Raw genomic sequence first — 20,710 nt, 5'->3', positions numbered from 1 at the left:
ACAGGCAGTAATTTCTCTGACACCAACCATAGCAATAAGTCTCTAGATGTATCTCCTAAGGCAAGGGAAACAAAAGTAAAAATAAAATATTGGGATTACATTTATAAATGCTTTTGCACTGAGAAGGAAACCATCAACAAAACAAAAAGGCAATCTACAGAATGAGAGAAGATATTTGCAAATGATTGATAAGGCATTAATATTCAATTATATAAAGAACTTATACAACTCAACACCCAAAAAATCCCCCCCAAAATATCTGATTAAAAATGGACAGAGGACCTGAATAGACATTTTTCCAAATAAGACATACAGATGGCCAACAGACACATGAAAAGATGCTCAACATCACTAATCATTAGGGAAATGCAAATCAAAACCACAATGAGATATCACCTTATGCCCATCAGAATGACTTAAAAAAAAAAAAAGACAAGAAATTACAAGTGTTAGAAAGAATATGGAAAAAAGGAACCTTGTGCACTGTGATGGGAATGTAAATTGGTACAGCCACTGTGGAAAATAGCATGCAGGCTCCTCAAAAAAAAATTAAAAATGTAAATACCATATGACCCAGTAATTCCATTACTGGGTATTTACCCAAAGAAAATGAAAGCACTAATTCAAAAAGATACATGCTCCCCCATGTTTATTGGAGCATTATTTACAATGGCCAAGATGTAGAAGCAACCTAAGAGTCCCATTGATAGACAAATGGATGAGGAAGATGTGGTGTATGCACACACACACACACACACACACACACACAGAGGAATATTATTGTATGATTTCACTCGTTTGGAATTTAAGAAACAAATGAATAAGCAAACAAAAAACAGAATAAGAGTTTAAACACAGAACAAACTGTGGTTGTCAGAGGGGAGAGGCTTGGGAGATGGGCAAAATGGGTAAAGGGGAGTTAGAGATACAGGCTTCCAGTTTGGAATGAATAAGTCTGGGGAGAAAAGGTACATTATATGGAATATAGTCAATGATTATAATAGCGTTTTATGGTGACACATGGTAGCTACACTCACGGTGAGCATAGCATAATGTATAGACTTGTCAGACCACTATGTTGTACACCTGAAAGTAATGTAACATTATATATCAACTATACTTCAATAAAAAAAATACATTGGTAGGAGTGAAAACTGGTGCTGCCATTGTGGAAAACAGTGCGGAGGTTCCTCAAAAAATTAAAAAATAGAATTACCATATGATCCAGTAATCACACTATTGGGTATTTACCCAAAGAATACAAAAACACTAATTCAAAAAGATATATGCACCCCTACGTTTATTGCAGCATATTTACAATAACCAAATTATGGTTATGGAAGCAACCCAAGTATCCATCAATAGATGAATAGATAAAGATGTGGTAAATATACAATGGACTATTATTCAGGCAAAAAAGAATGAAATCTTGCCATTTGCAATGACATGGATAGAACTAGAGAGTATAATGCTATGTGAAATAGGTCAGTCAGAGAAAGACAAATACCATATGATTTCACTCACATGTGCAATTTAAGAAACAAAACAAATGAACAAAGAAAAAGAGACAAAGCAAAAACAGACTCTTAACGATAGAGAACAAATTGATGGTTGCCAGAGGGGTGATGGGAGGGCGGGGATCAGTGAAATAAGTTATGGGGATTAAGAGTATACTTAACTCAATGAGCAAGGAGTAGTGTATAGAATTGTTGAATCACTATATTGTACATCTGAAACTAAATTAACATTGTATGTTAACTATACTGGAATTTAAAAAAAATGCAAACCTTTTCTCGTGTGAAAAAAAGGGATTAATGGATACATAGAGGCAGACTCGATGACAGCTTGCTAAAATAATGTATCTTTTTTAATGTTATTTTTTAAAGATTTTATTTATTTATTTGACACAGAGAGAGAGAGAGAGAGTAGCAGAAGGAGAGGGAGAAGCAGACTCCCCGCTAAGCAGGGAGCCCAATGCAGGACTCAATCCTGGGACACCAGGATCATGACCTGAGCCAAAGGCAGATGCTTAACCAACTGAGCCACCCAGGCACCCCAAAAAGAATGTATCTTGATTATCAAATTCTAGGCATAATATCAAAGTTGCTGACTTATGAATCTGCAGAGAATACAAATAAATATTAATTCACTGGGAGCAAAAGTCTTAAATTCAACATTTTAAATGAGTTCACATTTTTTAAAATTTTAATTAAATCAATCATATAAGTTTTAAATGCAAACATTTCCTAAATATATGATATAAGCCACAATGAATTCAGAAATCTTTTCCTTTGGAGTGATTTTTCTACTAATCCTGTATTGACTGACTTAGGGAGGCTTTATTTATTCTAAACAAATGATGGAATTTTAATTTTTCATCAATAAATATTAGATACTTAAGATTTTATTGAGTATGGTAGCTTCGCTTTAATGCCATAACTCTGCATTCTAACATGCAAACCCATTGATCACATAAAAAACAAAACTCCTTAAATAGAACCAAATATTGTTCTCATTTTTCACTTGACTCTGTAAATATTAAAATGAATAGCTGATGTTTTTGCATGTTTGACATGTAGCATTTTAAAAACTCCAGTGGTATGTGTGTGTACATGTGTGTGAAACACATCATTCACTGGGTAAATTTTTTTCCTTAATAACTGATTTTTATTAATATTTTATATAGTAAACTACATCAATTCAATGTTAATTCTTTTTTATTGACATAAAATTGGTATATAGCATTATTTTAGTTTCAGATGTAAAATATAGTAATTTGATCTTTTAAGTCTTGTTACCATCTGTCATCATACAATTAACCCCCTTCACCCATTTCACTGATCCCACCAAACCCCTTCCTTGATGATAACCACAATCTGTTTTCTGTATCTATGAGTTTTATTTTGTTTGTTCATTTGTTTTGTTTTTTATATTCCACATATAAGTGAAATCATAAGGTATTTGTCTTTGGATGACTTACTTCACTTATCATAATACCCTCAAGTTTCATTCATACTATTGCAAATAGCAAATTATCATTCTTTTTAATGGATAAGTAGTATTCCATTATATATATATGTATATATAATCCGAGAGCATGATACATCCAGCTTTTCCTTTCTCAAGATTGCTTTGGCTATTCAGAGTCTTTTGTGGTTCCATATACATTTTAGAATTATTCATTCTTGTTCTGTGAAAAATGTCATTTTAATAGGAATTGCACTGAATCTGTAGATTGCTTTTAAGTCGTGAGGACTTTTCAATGGTTAATTCTTCCAATCCATGAGCATGGCATATTTTTCCATTTATCTGTGCCTTCTTTCTATTTTTTTCATCAGTGTCTTATAGTTTTCAATGTGCAGATCTTTCACTTTAGATAAATTTATTTCTAGGTATTTTGTTATTTTTGATGCAGTTGTAAGTGGAACTGTTTTCTTAACTTGTTTCTGATAGCTCATTATTAGTGTATAGAAATGCAACAGATTTCTATATGTTAATTTTGTATCTTGTAACTTTACTGAATTCATTGGTTCTAACAGTTCTTTGGCAGAGTCTTCAAGGTTTTCTATATGTAGTATCATGCCATCTGCATATAGTGACAATTTTACTACTTCCTTTCCAATCTGGATGACTTTTATTTACTTTTCTTGCCTAATTACTGTGTGTAGAACTTCCAATATTCTGTTGAATAAAAGTGCACAAGTGGTCATCCTTGTCTTGTTCCTGATCTTAGAGGAAAAGCTTTTAGCTTTCCACAACTGAGTATAAATTTTTCATATGTGGCCTTTATTAAATTGAAGAACAGTCCCTTTACCCATTTTTATTGAGAGTTTTTATCATAAATGCATGTTGAATTTTGTTAAATGCTTTTTCTGCATCTATTAAGAGGATCATATGATTTTTATCCTTCATTCTGTTAATGTGATGTATCACAATGATAGATTTGTGGATGTTGAACCATCCTTATATCCGTGGAATAAATCCCAGTTGATCATGGTGTAGGATCTTTTTTATGTACTGTGGAATTTGGTTTGCTAATATTTTTTGAGGATTTTTGCATCTATATTCATCAGGAATATTGGTCTATGACTTTCTGTCTTGTGTGTGTGTGTGTGTGTGTGTGTGTGTGTGTGTGTGTGTATCCTTGCCTGGTTTTGGGGTTTGGTAATGCTGGCTTTATAAAATGAGTTTTGAAGCATTCCCTCCTCTTCAGTTTTTGGGAAGAGTTTAAGGAGGATAGGTATTCAATCTTCTTTGAATGTTTGATAGAATTCACCAGTGAAACTGCCTGGTCCTGAACTTCTGCTTATTGGGATATTTTTGATTACTGAATCAATCTCCTTACTAGCAATCAGTCTATTCAGATTTTCTATTTCTTCCTGATTTGGTTTTGGAAGATTGTATGTTTCTAGGAATTTATCCATTTCTTCCAGGTTGTCCAAATTGTTGGTGTATAGTTGTTTGTAGTAGTCTCTTATAATCCTTTGTATTTCTGTGGTGTTGGTTGTAACTTCTCCTATTTCTGATTTTGTTTATTTGAGCCCTCTAACCTTTTTTCTTGGTGAGTCTAGCTAAAGATTTGTCAATTTTGTTTACCTTTTCAAAGAACCAGCTCTTAATTTCATTGATCTTTACTGTTGTCTTTTTAGTCTCTATTTCATTTATTTCTGCTCTTATCTTTATTGTTTCCTTCCTTCTACTAACTCTGGGCTTCATTTGTTCTTTTTCTAGTTCCTTTAGGTATTAAGTTAGATTGTTTACTTGAGATTTTTCTTGTTTCTTGAGGTAGGCCTGCACTGTATAAACTTTCCTCTTAGGACTGCTTTTGCTCCATCCCATAGATTTTGAACTGTTGTATTTTCATTTTCATTTGTTTCAAGGTATTTTTTCATTTCTCCTTTGATTTCTTCATTGCCCCATTGGTTGTTCAGTAGCAAGTTGTTTAGTTATCACATATTGGTGTTTTTACCAGCGTTCTTCATATAATTGATTTCTAGTTTTATTCCATGTGATCAGAAAAGGTGCTTGATATAATTTCAATCTTCTTAAATTCATTGAGACTTTTTTGTAGCTTAACATATGATCTATTCTGGAGAATGTTCCATGTTCCCTGAAGAAGATGGTGTGTTCTGTTGTTTTTGGCTGGAATGCTGTGTATATATCTATTAAGTCCATCTGGTTTAATGTGTTGTTTAAGGCCAATGTTTCCTTATTAATTTTCTTTCTGAATGATCTATTATTCATTGACATAAGTGGAGTATTCAAATCTCCTACTATTATTAAACTACTGTTAATTTCTCCCCTTAGGTTTGTTAATATTTTCTTTATAGATTTAGGTGCTCCAATGTTGGGTACATAAATATTTATGACTGTTACCTCCTTTTGTTGGGTTGACCCCTTTATTATTATGTAATGTCTTCATTGCCATCTGTTTTAAACTCTATTTTGCCTGATATAAGTAGAGTTACATCAGCTTTCCTTTAGTTTCCATTTGGATGGAATATCTTTTTCCATCCCTTCACTTCCAGTCTGTGTGTATTCTTAGATCTGAAGTGAGTTTCTTATAGCCTACATATAGATGGGTCTTATGTTTTAATCCATTCATCTACTCTATGTCCTTTGATTGGGGAGTTTAGTCCATTTACATTTAAAGTAATTATTGATAGGTATGTACTTATTGCTATTTTGTTCATTGTTTTCTGGCTGCTTTTGCAATTGTCTCTATTCCTTTCTTTTTTTGCTCTCTTCATTTGTGATTTGGTGACTTTCTTTAGTATTATGTTTAGATTCCTATCTTATTATCTTTTATATATCTACTATAGGTTTTTGCTTTGTGCTTAGGCTGAAGTTCACATATAACAGCCTATATATGTTACAGTCTATTTTAAGTTGATAATAACAAGTTTAAACACAGCCTTAAAACTCTACATTTTTACTTCCCTCCTCTGCAATGTGTTACACTTTGATGTTATATTTCACTCTTTTTATTTTATGTATCTCTTAGCTAATTATTTTAGTTATTGTTTTAGTGCTTTTGTCTTCTAGCCTATATTTATACTAGCTTTTTAAGTGGTTATTTCACTATCTTTACTATATGTTTGCCTTAACCAGTGAGATTTTTACCTTTTATATTTTCTTGTTACTAGTTAGTACTTTGTCTTTTCAGCTTAAAGAAAACTCTCTAACACTAGTTGTAGGACCTATTTAGTGGTGAACTGTTTTAGATTTGGCTTGGCTAGAAAACTCTTAATTTCTCCTTCAGTTCTCAAAAATAACCTTGTCAGAGAGAGTATTCTTGGTTGGGAATTTTTTCGCTCAGCAATTTGAATATATTATGACATTGCACTAGGTAACTTTTACAATCAAATATACACTAACCTGTCCAGGATTTGTGAAGCAGAGAGCTGACTAGAGCTATTTATCTTTCCAGATATAAATGCTGACTCTCATTTTCATGAAGATATTAAAGAGATGTAGGTGCTCCAAGGTGGCACTCTTCCTTAATTTATCCAGTCACAAGTACTTTTTAAATTTTACATTCCTTTAGCACTCAAAAACCAGTTTCCATTGCAAGGTTTGTTAATTCTTTCTTCAAATATGTATTAAGTGCTTGTAATGTGTAGGAAAGGCAGTAGGGCATACAGGTTAGAACCAATGCCTTGACTTCAAATGGACAATGTGTGATTCAGCTCAGCCACATAGGGCTTTGTGACTTTGTCTAAGTTGCTTAATTTCTCTAACCTTTGTTTTATTCATCTGTAGAGTGAGGTAATAATAAGTGTATTCCTATATACAGTATATTTTAATTATTATTTTAAAGATTAAATGAAATAAGGAATTTAAAGCTCTTAGCTCATGAGTTAAGAGCTTATCAGTGTAGGTAAATGTTCATATTATCTATTACTACTACTACTTCTATTACTACTACTGTCCTGTACTTGGTTTACTAAAGAAGAAACCAAAGATATAGAATAACCCTGTAGGTGCAGACTCTATAGGATCTGCTAGTCTTAAAGGAGAACATATCATACAACAGATGAAATGTTAAATGACCAAGGAAGTACCCCATATGTCTTTAAGACCCAGGAACACGAGGCTTACAGCTGGCAGCACAGTATTGGTTAATATTGTAAACTATGCTGGAATCAATTGCTTCTTTTTAATTGTTGGTTCTACTATTGACCAGATGTGTCACCTGAGACTGGTTATTTTTTTCTGTGCCTCAGTTTCTTAAAATGTAAAATGAAATAAGAGTACATTCCTCATAGGATCATTGAGAGGATTAAATGAGAAATACTTAAATGAAGAAAGCACCTTTTTAAAAAAGATTTATTTATTTATTTATTTATTTATTTATTTATTTATTTATTTGAGAGAGAGAGAGAAAGCAAGCACGTGCATGCACATAAGCTGGGGGAGGGACAGAGAGAGAGAGAATCTCGAGCAGATTCTCCACCAAGCATGGAACCCAACACAGGGCTTGATCCCAGGAGTCATGAGATCATGACCTGAGCAGAAACCAAGAGTCAGTCACTCAGCCAGCTGAGCCACCCAGGTGCCCCAAAGAAAGCACTTTGACAGAGCCTGGCACAAAGTGTTTAGTAAATGTTAGTGGCCATTACACACTTCTTTATATCCAGCTTAAGGCTTAGCATAGTGATGTACCACAGATATTTGTTGGTTTGCTAGAAGTAATAGTATGAATACCAGACTGTAGCCCTGTAACTATAATGCTATTAATTTATAATTAAAGTATAAGGAGTCATTGTGGGCTACAGAAGTAAAATGGGTGCTCCCGCAGATACCCAATTTCTTCCATTTTCTCACTAAGAAAAAAGTGTGGGGGGGAACCTGACTGAGGAGAGGAAAGGGGACGTATGAATAGCAGTTATAAAGTGGCATATAAGGTAATATGATAAACTAAATGTAACACATTTATATTGGGTATTCCTGTCTCTAGGAGAGTAACTTAAACTTGACTCAAACCCCCAACTTCTTGACTTGACTAAATCCAGTGGTGGTCCCCAAGCATTCTGGAACCTCAAGTACCTTTATTGAGTGTTCTTCAAACTATATCCATTGTCAGATGACATGTCCATCACCGGTCCTTGAGGAAAACAAAAGGATGGGGGTTTTCCATGGTTAAATAGATTTAGGAAACATTGATAAACAAAGTTTAACAAGTTTCTCAGAGGTTTTTTTTTTTTAAGATTTTATTTATGTATTGGAGAGAGAGAGAGAGAAAGTGCACACACAACCAGGAGAAGTGACAGGCAGAGGGGAAAGGAGGCTCCCCATGAAGAAAGGAGCCTGATACAGGACTCAATCCCAGGATCCTGGGATCATGACTGGAGCCAAAGGCAGACACTTAACCAACTGAGCCACTGAGGTATCCTTCTCAGAGGTTTTTATGTATATACATAGCACTTCCCCCAATGTATTTAACCTTGGAACTCTTTTCTCACAGAAAACCTATCAATATCTTCTACTGCACGGAAGGAAATTGGGGATATGCTACTTTAATTGGAAAGACAAAACTTATTGGCAAAATAACAGGTAATATAGAAAATGCTTACATATTTGAAAAAAAGGAAAAATTAATGTTTTGAATACCAATGAAATGGCAGAAACATAAACAACCAGTTATATAATCCTTGCAGTATCTGCATTATATTTTATCATCAAAATTTCATGGATCGGGCGCCTGAGTAGCTCAGTTGGTTAAGCGACTGCCTTCAGCTCAGGTCATGATCCTGGAGTCCCAGGATCGAGTCCCGCATCGGGCTCCCTGCTCAGCAGGGAGTCTGTTTCTCCCTCTGACCCTCCCCCCTCTCATGTGTTCTCTCTCTCTCTCTCTCAAATAAATAAATAAAATCTTTTTAAAAAAATTTCATGGATGAAGACTTTAAAACTCAAAGATTAAAACTAAGTCACGCAGCTAGTAAGTGAAGGAGGTAGCTGCTTCCATTGATTAAAGTACTTCTTAAGCACCTAGAATTGCAAACTGGGAGAAAGGAAGTCTGACAAATGAAAGAGAAAGATTACTCCAGGGTATGTATGCACACCTTTCATTTTTCCTTTTCATCATTTTACCCATCAAATATATTAACTTAAATCCACTGAAAGTAACAGAGAAAAAGTAGTAAGTCTTAATAATACAAGAAGTACAGAACAAACACAAATTGCTCTAAAAAGCACCAGCTGCCACAGAAAATATTGATTATGTTCTTTTCACATTTTAGGACCAAAATTCCTTTAACCTCCACCGAAAAATTTTCATAGCAGGTCCAGTGAGGTACATGAATAGTGAGTCTGTATTTCAATGGTCCTGGTTTCCTTTGAATATGGAACCAGTAAAATTAAGACAGACACATTTTTTAAACTACACGGGTTAAGAAAAGTACTAAGTTCTGGAATCCACACATGTTTTCCATATGTATCCTGATAGATATACTCTATACATGTGGATAATTAGTTTTGTTGTTCACTGAATATCTTCTAACTATGCCCACCAGATGTAACCCAAGAAGTTATTTTTGTAAATTGGATATAGTTTGCTTATTGGATCAAAGGGACTGACACAGATGAATGATTTCCTGAGAGGCCACCACACTATCTTTCTGAAATAAGAACATGCCAAAGAACTTTAACGACCCTGTAGTGCAGATTCCCTCCCCAAAAAACCTAAAAGCTCAAAGGTGTAGGGCCAAAAGCAATGAAATTGCTGGGTTCTGGACACTTTTGCAATACCTAGGGACACTGGGGTCAGACAACATTATTTCTCATAAGGAGCACTAATAATGTAATTTGTGACTTAAAGGAAGGTCATCTCTCTGTCAGTGACTATTACCTATTGCTCAGAGGATTTTCCAGAAAGGTGGCTTGGAAACCTTTGACTTATTTTCCATCTCTGAACTTTTTTTTTTTTTTAAGATTTTATTTATTCATTTGGGATAGAGAGAGCACAAGCCAGGGGACAGAGGAAGAGGGAGAAGTAGGCTCCCGCTGAATTTATGCTATAAAGTGGCATATAAAGTAATATGATAAACTAATGTAACTCATTTATATTGGGTATTCCTGTCTCTAGGAGAGTAACTTAAACTTGACTCAAACCCCCAACTTCTTGACTTGACTAAATCAAGCCAGATGCTGGGCTTGATCCCAGGGTCCTGGGATCATGACCTGAGCCAAAGGCAGATGCTTAACAGACTGAGCCACCCAGGGGCCCCACCTCTGAGCTTTTAAAAAATCTTTTGCCTCCTAGGTATCTTGAAGAAAATGAGACAATGCAACACAGCTTGTAGATTTGAGAGCATTTCCCCACACAGAACACTATCTTACTTGATCCTCACAATAACCTTATAAGTAGGTAAGGCAAATACTTCTATACCCATGATTAAGCTGTATAAACTGAGGTTTATAAGTCACAATGAAGCAGGACTCCAGAGATTGGGTCCAGCACTCTTAATGTGATAACCTGGGGACTGGACATGCATAAACCGGAAAGCAAAATGGAATTATCACTGAGAACTGCGCCTCAGAAAATCTTTTGGTTTCTTTGCCTACATTTCGTGTATATTTTTCCAAGACAAACTTATACCACGTTCACAAAACACTAACTTTCTGACCAAAAGGTCATGTTCGTTTATCTACAAAGTAGATAACCTTATAAAGTGTTTTCTTTCTGTGGTGAAATAGTCTGAAAACAGCTCCCCCTCGCTGTCGTTCGAAGCATATCTCCGCCAAAGTCAAAACGCAGAGCTCGAGCGGAGAGTATTTCTGCTTCGCTCTGGACCGGCAGCTGGGCTCTAGCGGTCCAGAGTTACAAATTAATAGGTATTTGGTCTCGCTTGCTTCAGAGCGTCTCTTTCCTGACCGGAGACTGCATCTTTCTCGCTCCCGAGCGCAGGGATCTGGCGATTTTTCGCTCCCTTGCGCTGGACAGCGCTGCATGAGGGGCCGCTCTCAGACAGCCGCTCTTTGTCCATCCAAAGAGATGTCCCCACGATTCAGCAGTAACCAGACGAAGTCCCCACGGACTACTGTGGCCCAATTTCCGCCCATCCCCTCTGTGGGAATCAGGCTTTTCCCGGAGAAAACCCCGGGAATCCAGCTCAGAGAAACTAGGCCCCCGCCCCCAACTCCAGAAAACCAGGAGACGTTCCGTTTCCCTGTTGTGGATACACCCGCGGCAGCCAGGGACTGCGTGGCGGGGGGGGGGGGGGGGGGGGGGGGGGGGGGGGGGGGTCCGGTAGGATAACTGAGTGCGTCCTTCCGGTCCTCAGACGTAGGTCGTAGGCAGGTTAACAAATAGCAGGTAGCAAAGATTTATTGAGGAGAGCCTTTTAAGTCACCCCCAGTTGTTGCCCTGGGTTGCTGAGGGAGAGGAGCGGAGCGGGGAGAGATGAAATTCCCCGAGCCAAGTTGCTCAGGGAGTAAAATTAGCCGGGGGCGGGGGGGGGGCGGGGGAGCGGGGGGCGGCTGGCTAGTTGCGGAGGTAGAAACCCCTGCTGCAGGGCGTGGGGTCGACCTCCAAGTTCAGGCGCGAGAGCGCGCGCTGGCGCGGATGTGGACTCGGGATTTCAAGGTACCGCATTAACTACGTCTGTTAAAGTCAAATGAGGAGTTAAGGGGGGCTTGAGGAAATACTGGTAATCCCAGAAAAGGCATGGCACGTCCAGTTCTCCAAGTTTTTGTAAAAGAAGAGTGGGAAAGCGCCACCATCCCGACTCTTAAACCGAGGAATCGTCGAGTCTCCCAGCCCCACCCCTGCAGCAGTGATGCAAAGAAGACAATCACCGACGTAGAGAGGAGGGAAAAAAAAAGAAGAAGAAGAAGAAACCCCCGGGAGTGGGGAGGAGAGAGGGGAGAGAATAGGCCCGGAGCAGTCTCCAATCACTGGGACGAGAGGGAGCGCCTTCTGGGAAAACGAACCCCACATAAATAATTGAGTTTGGAGCCCAGTGCTTTCAGAGGCTCGGAGCGCACCTCCTGAGCGTCTTCCGAGTTGAGAAAAAGGCGGAGCAGGGCAAGGGGCCGGCGACGGGACCGAGAGCAGCTCAGTTGGCGGTGGGACGCTGTGCCTGCAGACGTTCGCAAGAGGGCCAGCAGAGCCCAGCGAGCCCCGAAGGCAAGGAGCCCTCGCCAGCGGAGGTGGGAAGAGAGCTGGCCTCCTGAGGAGACGCTGCATGGGCACCATGCGTATCTCCGGAGGCCCCACCGCGGTGCCCGCGGACAACTCCAGCCAGTGGTGGCCTCTGTCCGCTGGTGGTGCCAACCGCAGCCGGGAAGCGGAGGCGCTCGGGGAAGGCCGCAGCCCACCGGGGGACGTGCGCGACGAGGAGCTGGCCAAGGTGGAGATCGCCGTGCTGGCTGTGACTTTCGTGGTGGCCGTGCTAGGTAACAGCAGTGTGTTGGTGGCGCTGCACCGCACGCCTCGCAAGACGTCCCGCATGCACCTCTTCATCCGTCACCTCAGCCTAGCCGATCTGGCTGTCGCTTTCTTCCAGATGCTGCCGCAGATGTGCTGGGATATCACCTACCGTTTCCGCGGACCCGACGTACTGTGCCGCGTGGTGAAGCATCTGCAGGTGTTTGGCATGTTCGTATCGCCCTACATGCTGGTGGTCATGACCGCCGACCGCTACATTGCCGTGTGCCACCCGCTGAAGACGCTGCAACAGCCAACGCGCCGCTCGCGCCTCATGATCGCTGCTGCCTGGGTGCTGAGCTTCGTGCTTAGCACGCCTCAGTACTTCGTCTTCTCCATGGTCGAGGTGGACAACGTCACCAAGACCATTGACTGCTGGGCCACCTTCATCCAGCCCTGGGGTCCCCGCGCCTATGTGACTTGGATGACGGGTGGCATCTTCGTGGCGCCCGTGGTCATCCTGGGCACCTGCTACGGCTTCATCTGCTACCACATCTGGAGCAATGTCCGCGGAAAGACGGCTTTGCGCCCGGGGAAGCGCGCGGAGGGCGCGGGTCGCGCCTTGCATAAGGGGTTCCTGCTCGCGCCATGTATCAGCAGCGTGAAAGCCATTTCCCGTGCCAAGATCCGCACCGTGAAGATGACTTTTGTGATCGTGACAGTTTACATCGTTTGCTGGGCGCCCTTCTTCATCCTCCAGATGTGGTCTGTCTGGGATGACAAACTTGTCTGGGTCGGTAGGTATCCGGAGAAAGGAGGAAAGCGCAGAAATGCGGCTGGTGTATGTGTCGGGGGACGGGGTGGGGGGGGGGGTCTCTTTTCATAATAGCCTCTGGGGCAGTAGTTCTTTTTTTTTTTTTTTTTAAGATTTTTATTTTTATTTTTTGACAGAGAGAGACAGCGAGAGAGGGAACACAAGCAGGGGGAGTGGGAGAGGGAGAAGCAGGCTTCCTGACGAGCAGGGAGCCCGATGCGGGGCTCGATCCCAGGACACTGGGATCATGACCTGAGCCGAAGGCAGACGCTAAACGGCTGAGCCACCCAGGCGCCCCTGGGGCAGTAGTTCTTAAACTTCTGCGTGCCTAAGGATGACGCCTTGGGTGAAATTATCAAAAAGGCAGTTTCTGGGGGGTCTCCGCCCCAGACATTTTGATTCAGTAGATCTAGAAATAGGCCCAGGATTCTCCATTTGTAGCTTGCAATGATCCTAAGACAAATCCAGAAACTGCGCCCTAGAGTCAGCCACTCAACTACAAAACAGAATAATGACTTTTTGTCAGATCACTAACCACAGCACTAATACTCTTTTCAAGTCTATTGGATTCAGAGAAATATTTCTACGGTAACAACTGCTTTTTGCTAGTTTGTAAAAAGTTATCACAATTAATACAAAAATTTTGTAGAAATGCCTCAAGGGCAAGCATAAACTGATACATTCTTCTAAAGAAAGATTCTTAAGAAATCAATAATTCTAATTTAGCATTTAGTTAGTTTTCCATTTCTTATAATCTTTTAATTTTTTTCTAACAATTACTGTAATACTTTTTTTCTGGTATTTTAAAGCAGGATTATTGATAAGCTCTAAATTTGTTAAACTAATGAATTTTTCTTTCAGCACTAACTTAACCACACAGCTGCAGCCTCTGCGTACAACTCTTGCAGTTTACAGAGAATGTTCTCTACACCTACTAGCTTGTTTGATTTTAATTCCTCCACAAACTGAAAAAACTAACTTCACAAGAAATCCTCCCCCCAAAATTATTTAATATTGGGTCTTGAAAAAAGTATTTCCTTTTAGTAAGAAAAAAATTTTTTTTCAAATAAAATATATTACAGGAATGTTACCAACAGCAGCTGTAGTTGGGAAATAGGCATCTGGAAAGAACTGCCTCCTTTTGTTATTTGGGATTGCAGTAGGGAATATATGTGCTATACTTGCATGGCTGTAATATTACTGATAAATAATACAACATAAATGATATTTTTTTGGTTTACCATTTCCTGTCTTGCTTGATCTTAGCAGCCTCTTAATTATTGCCAGTGAAATAAAAAACTCAATCTAATTATTGCTTTATCAGGATTTAGACATAATTTTTAAAAACTTGTGCATAGGTATGCTGATGATTTTCATTCTTTTTGAATACAGTCTTAGCCATGGATCATGATCATCTTTAATAGCGGCATCTTAGCACAAAGTCTGATTAAATAATCTGCAGTTTATTCCAGTATAGCAAGAGTGAGAAGACCCAAGTTTATATTTAATAATCAAGAAAAAGTGCCTGCTGATTATTATCTTTAGAAAAGGTAGATTATCAGTCTCACAGTTCTGTGGAAGGTTATAATCTTTATGTAGTTTACCAGTGCAAATTAGCATAAAATATTTCAAAAACTCATTGGAATTTCCTAAGTCAACTGTTATAATATAATGTAATTGTCCAAACCGCAAAGATAGTTTTCTTTTAAAACCAAAAGAAACCATAGAAAATTAACCAAAAAGAAAAAAAAAACCCAATTCCACAAACAACTAAATAATGCATCTTTCAGGGACCTATTACTACTATGTATAGTTTTCTTATTACAGAATATGTTCAATATTAAAAAATGTAAAACTAGTAAACATGGTCCATAATGTCATACTTTTGCCTTAGTTGTGAGGTTGAATATAATTTTGTATATGTGGCTATGGACTTTTGAAATTTCATTGAAATTGCAGCCATTGTGTAAGCGCTGTGTCCATTAGCACATACTAGTGCTAGGATAAAGAATACAAAAATTTTTTAAATAAATTAAGTGATGAATCACTATGTTCTAATCCTGAAACCCATATTACACTCTATGTCAACTAACTAGAAGTTAAATAAAAATTTGGAAAAAAAGAAAAAATAATAAATTACTTAATATTCTTAGCTTCTTGAAAGTCCCATTCATTCTACTGAAATATTTTTAAGTGGTTTAAGATATCTGTATTTATCTCAACGCATCCTGCCTATGAAAATATTTTACAGCCAAGCAATTTCCATACACTGACTGATAAACAATATACTTCATTTTCTGTATTAACCCATGACTTTTTGCCACTTTTAATAGTCTGTAGAAAAATGAGTTTATCCAGTGCACAGTAACTTGCATCTCCCCCCATGTTTTTTGTACAGAGTAAATCATCTCCCCCCATGTTTTTTGTACAGAATCGGAAAACCCAGCCATCACCATCACTGCGCTAATGGCCTCCCTGAATAGTTGTTGCAATCCCTGGATCTACATGTTTTTCAGCGGCCATCTCCTGCAAGACTGTGTCCGGAGTTTCTCATGCTGCCAAAGCATGAAGCAAACATTCAACAAAGAAGAATCTGACAGTGTGAGCAGAAGACAGACTTCTTACACTAACAACCGAAGCCCAACCAACAGTATGGGTACATGGAAGGACTCGCCTAAATGTTCCCAGTCCATCAAATTCATTCCTGTTTCCACCTGAGCCCACATTCACGCAGCCTGACTCTTGTAACTGACTTTTGGGTCCACTGGCTGAATCCAGCTAGAAATCAGAACAAATGAACTTATAAGTGATAAGTGTAAATCGATGTGTTGAGGACAAGACTGGGTTTCTAGTTGCATTTTCACACTGCTATGACCAAAAGTTATGAATTTTTTTATACGGGATGCTAATTAAAAACAAACAAACAAACAAAAAAACCATGCTACACTAAAATTTGCAGGCCTAATTCCCAGGAATAGAAGTTACATTTCTAAAGGAAAAATCATAACCACCCTGGCTTTACATTCTGCTGTCGGTTTCCTCTCTTTTCTTTTATTATGGACATAACTAAGGCTTGATTGATTTAGAAGTCATACAATGTCGGGGCATTATTTCTGAACAAAGTGAGCTCATCATCTGTCTTAGTGTTTGAAAGGAATTAGAAGAAACTTGAGAGAAATTGTTTCCATCCAATAAAAATGAGTTTATGCATCTGAAAATGCAGCCTCACACGATGGCCTGGAGATGGGAAGGTGCCTTGGACAAGCATGAGCACTTGGGGCATATGGAGCAGGGGATGCCTGATTCACAGCAGAAAGAGAAGAGTTCTGTTCAATGCTGTAAATCACCTAAATTTCAAAATGATAACTTTAGAACTGGCATTTCCCTCCTTGTTTTAGGTTCCTCGTGTTTTACGGGTTGTTGAAAGCACAATTACCAAGATGCTGAAGGGTAGAGAAGATACTGTCAAATGGCCAATAAAACCTTTATTCTCCCCCTGCAAGGCCACTTTAAAGTCAGATTTGTATAAGGAATATCCGATTTTATTAGAAGAGTAGAAATGGATTATACAAGGTACTATGTAGACTTTCTCTAAAACATTGTAAATATGTTTTGACCAGTGTTATAAGGTGTCCTGTGTTATGCTGGTTCATGTGTGGGGTGTCCAGATTATTACTTCATGTTTGGGGTGTCCAGATTTATAAATAAGACAATCTTCTAAAGAGTGACTCACATCTGGGTGGCTCAGTCGGTTAAGCGTCTGGCTCTTGGTTTCTGCTGGGGTCATGATCTCGGGGTCCTGAGATTGAGCCCTATGTGGGGCTCCACACCCAGCACAGAGTCTGCTTGTCCCTCTCCCTCGACTACACACCCCCCTTTGCTCTCTTGAATAAATAAATAAATAATCTTAAAAAGAGTGACAGGATATAGAAAGTCCCCTAGTGCTTAATTAAAAGTAATTTGGTCTTTCTTTCTAGTCTCCCACCCATCTAACAGTTATATAGCAGAGGAGAGGCATGGTTGGGTGGATGGGGGTGGGAGGTTGGGAGAGGGGGGAAACTGTTCTGCACCTAGTATGGTTTCCTTTGCTATTAAATGCATGACTTTGACAACTTACTTAAAGACACATAAAGCCTTCATTTCCTTGGCTGTACAGTGAGGTTGATAACACCTCATAGGGTTGTTATGAGAACCAAATGAAATCAAGGGTGTGAAAAGATCTTCATGAACTGACGAGTACTCTGTGAATGTACCAGTTGCTTTTATTATAGTCTTAGGGTCTTCAGAATCGCACAGCGTTTTCCTGTTTACTTTCCATTAACCAGAATTTGTTGGTTTCATGTCTGGGATATAAAATCCTAAACTTTATATATAGCTCTGCTGATTCATTGGAAAGCATTGCCAGAGGCCACAAAGCCTGACTCCTGCCTAACCAGAGTTTTCCAAATTTAAAGATAGAACTTGCTTTCCTTTAAATGCAGGTAAATCAGAGCCAGCCGAGAGCCTAGGTTTCTTTTATTTCTAAACAGAGATAAATTACAGCATTACTTGGCTCTTCTGACTGCATTTTTCATTAATGCAACCCAGTGTTGTTGTTTTCCGAGCTTTTTTGTCTGGCTCCTTCTCCTTCTTAGAGATCATGCAATTATTTGAGAATACCTCATCAATGTTTTGTATCCCTTAGAGGAAGCAATAATTATTTTAACAGCATTATTGTAGTGTTGTGGGTTTTTTTTTAACTTTGTAGATAGAAGCTGAGGACTGTACAGCCCTGTGAGAACCTAGAAGCTTCAATTTCCCTCCTCTTCATTCTTTTGCCTTTCCAAATTCTCAGGCTCACTACTCCCTAGATGGACATGCTTAAAAAAAGTTCGCAAATGTTTTATAGAAATTAAGCCTGTAGGTTTTAGAATTCTGTTTTTTAAAAATAGCAAATATGTCTCTTAACGGGCACTGTTGTGAGCCACCAATTAAATGAATCCGTTCTTCATTATTTGGGTCATAACAGTATCTCAGTAACCCTGCCCTTGGGACTCTGTCAGCCCTTGTGACAACTTCCCTTCAACAGTTCAAAACTAAAGTCCTTTTGGTTGGTACAAAGATGAGCCCATTCAGTTCCAAAATAATAACCTCACGTTTTTTGTACAGATTGTTTCAAAATGTTGACACATACCTTCAAGCAAAACAATTCCGTTTGAATCTTATTTCCAGGAACATCTCTCAAATAAGGCGCATATCAACCTACCCAGCTGTGTTCCCTCCTTTTAAAGGCATCAGAATAAGATAACACTAAAGAGTAGGGGGATACACCCAAAGATCCAAGTGCTGGTTCTGCACTAGGCAAGTAGACAGTTTTATTCTCTGTGATTTAGGCTGAGAAGCTTAACTTAGCTAGTTGCTAAACGTCCTTGATGTGATGTACCCGGAAACCATATTCCAAATGGGAAGAGTCCTGCTTATCTATATCAGAAGAAAGGAAACTGCAGGTGGTAAAGAAGAGTGTGCTAGGAAGGAAAGATTCCCCTTTCCTGACAGAGGAGAAGACCTGAGATACTATGCCTAGTGAAGGCTTGCAATTAAGGATAAATGTGTTATATCACCTTAGTTAATTTTGTGGAGTTATCTGTGGGAACACCCTGCAAAAATATAATATTACTGTATCTGTGTGGGTATGGGTAATGTAATCAGTAAACAATCCACCGGTAGGGAGAAGCTGGTGGTGTCAGCTTCTGGGCATTTGATAAACATTCATTGTTGATGAAAAAGGAACATTTTAAAGTATGTATTAAGGGATTGATGGGTTAATTTGGGACAGTGTTTTTAAAGTGTAAAAATAACTGTGAAGGAAATCAGTGAAATTCTTCAGTTAAATATATACTTGCCCTACATACAGAATTTCCATCATCATCAAAGGAGTCTCACACCATAAAGGAGGGAAAGGTGTGGTTTTTAAAGGGGGAAAAAATCAAGCAGACGTAATAACATCCAGTATCCTCCTAAACTTACTACGGTTCCTAGAATGGACATCAAACACAACTTTAATCTGTTATCACACAAGTAAAGTAATCCAATTAGATTAAAGTTTGAAGTTTTTCAGACTCGAAAACCTGCCTTTTTATAATGCAATTTCGTCCCCGAAGTTTTAAATTACAGCTTCAGAATTTAAGTCTACCCCTAAGGCATAATTAGAGCCATTGAAGAAGCAGTTGAGCCTAATCCTTCACTCCAAATATCAGAGAGCAGGCTCCTTTAAAATCCTGGTAAACTGGGCCCTTATAGGTTTTCATACTGGAGGCAAGAGCTGTATTTAGAGTAAGCCCAGGGCAGAGCCATCTGGAAGGTACAGAAGCAACCACTGTATCTCTGTCCTCTCTCTCCCTGTGGTCCTTTTAGTATCACTCAGTGCCATTTGCCAACCCTGGGAATCATGAGTAACACAGGACAATAAATATGAGAGAATGAATCTTTATTACAACTTGACCTCAGCCAACTGGAGCAAAAATCTGAAGACTATTCATAAGAAGAGTTATTTCCTTTGAGTCCCAAGACAGACTAAATTCGTTGCTGAGTCACTAAATAAATTGCAGTCGTGATTCCACTGCGTGTGTAGACATTTTAAGAATATTGTGGATACGGTAATGGGCACTTGTCCCTAGGTTAGAATCCACAACACCCTGTAGGAATTCAGCAGAACTTAAGTCAAAGTGTATATTTGTTTCCCCTGCCCAAGTCCCAGCTCCCATGGTTTACCAAATCTTCCATGTTTTGACCACAAATGCACCCCACAAACCCGTGTTACCTAAGTATCCACTGCCTGTATGGATGCCTCAAACTGTTAGTTCTTTGTGCTCACCCTTTCCTTTAATATCCAAATAAAATGTTTCAGCCTCATCTCACACATTGTGCAAAGTCTGTGCCTTTCTCCAGGTCTAAGTGGAATCCTGAGGATTATTATGAATTTCTGCTTTTGTTGAACTCCCAGGTCACAGCTCATTAGTTCACTTCTCATGACTACTTTTACTTTACTCATTACCCTTTCTTCCAACATCTCTATAAACACCTGGCTGCCCTGCATGATGGGGTTCCCCTGAAGGATGGGGTCAACTTGGGACTTAGGTCATGCCTCAGAAGAGACAGTGATTCATATTCACGGTCCTGAAGTTCAATGACCATCCCTTCTAAGGGGGATTAGTCTCTAATCAGTCTTCCCTTTAGGACCTTGCTGGCTGCCATCTTGCTCAAGCCTCATCTCTCTACCAAGACCCCCAAACCCTTGTTTCTCCAACTGCCAGAAATTAACAATTTTTCCATTTTAGTTTGTAGAACTATTTAGATTTATTTGTGTAAAGCGCTCTTACTTAGACTATGCCTTTCCAGACAATGCATTGCCCTTAAGGTGTTTTCTCAAGCAAAAGAGCTATTCTCATCCCTTAAGAAATGTTTTTTCCTAGATCAAAAAGCTCAAACTGTACTGAGCTTCTAAAATAACTTTTTTCTTCATTTCTTTTACACTAGTTGTTAAACAA

At 38.9% G+C, this 20,710-nt stretch overlaps 1 protein-coding gene across 1 annotated transcript; it reads left to right on the top strand.

Moving 5' to 3' along the window:
• Positions 1–11,477: 11,477 nt before the first annotated feature.
• On the top strand, positions 11,478–17,889 carry AVPR1A (arginine vasopressin receptor 1A). The gene is made up of 2 exons (XM_081821989.1): positions 11,478–13,167; positions 15,616–17,889. The coding sequence occupies exons 1-2, from the start codon at positions 12,189–12,191 to the stop codon at positions 15,900–15,902; spliced, it is 1,266 nt and encodes a 421-aa protein (XP_081678115.1). The 5' UTR covers positions 11,478–12,188; the 3' UTR covers positions 15,903–17,889.
• Positions 17,890–20,710: the final 2,821 nt, after the last annotated feature.

This window comes from Leptonychotes weddellii, chromosome 5 (assembly GCF_054177405.1).
Source record: "Leptonychotes weddellii isolate Sample4059 chromosome 5, ASM5417740v2, whole genome shotgun sequence".
NCBI lineage: Eukaryota > Metazoa > Chordata > Mammalia > Carnivora > Phocidae > Leptonychotes > Leptonychotes weddellii.
Note: the sequence above shows the minus strand (reverse complement) of the source record. Positions and strands in the feature narration are given on the sequence as shown.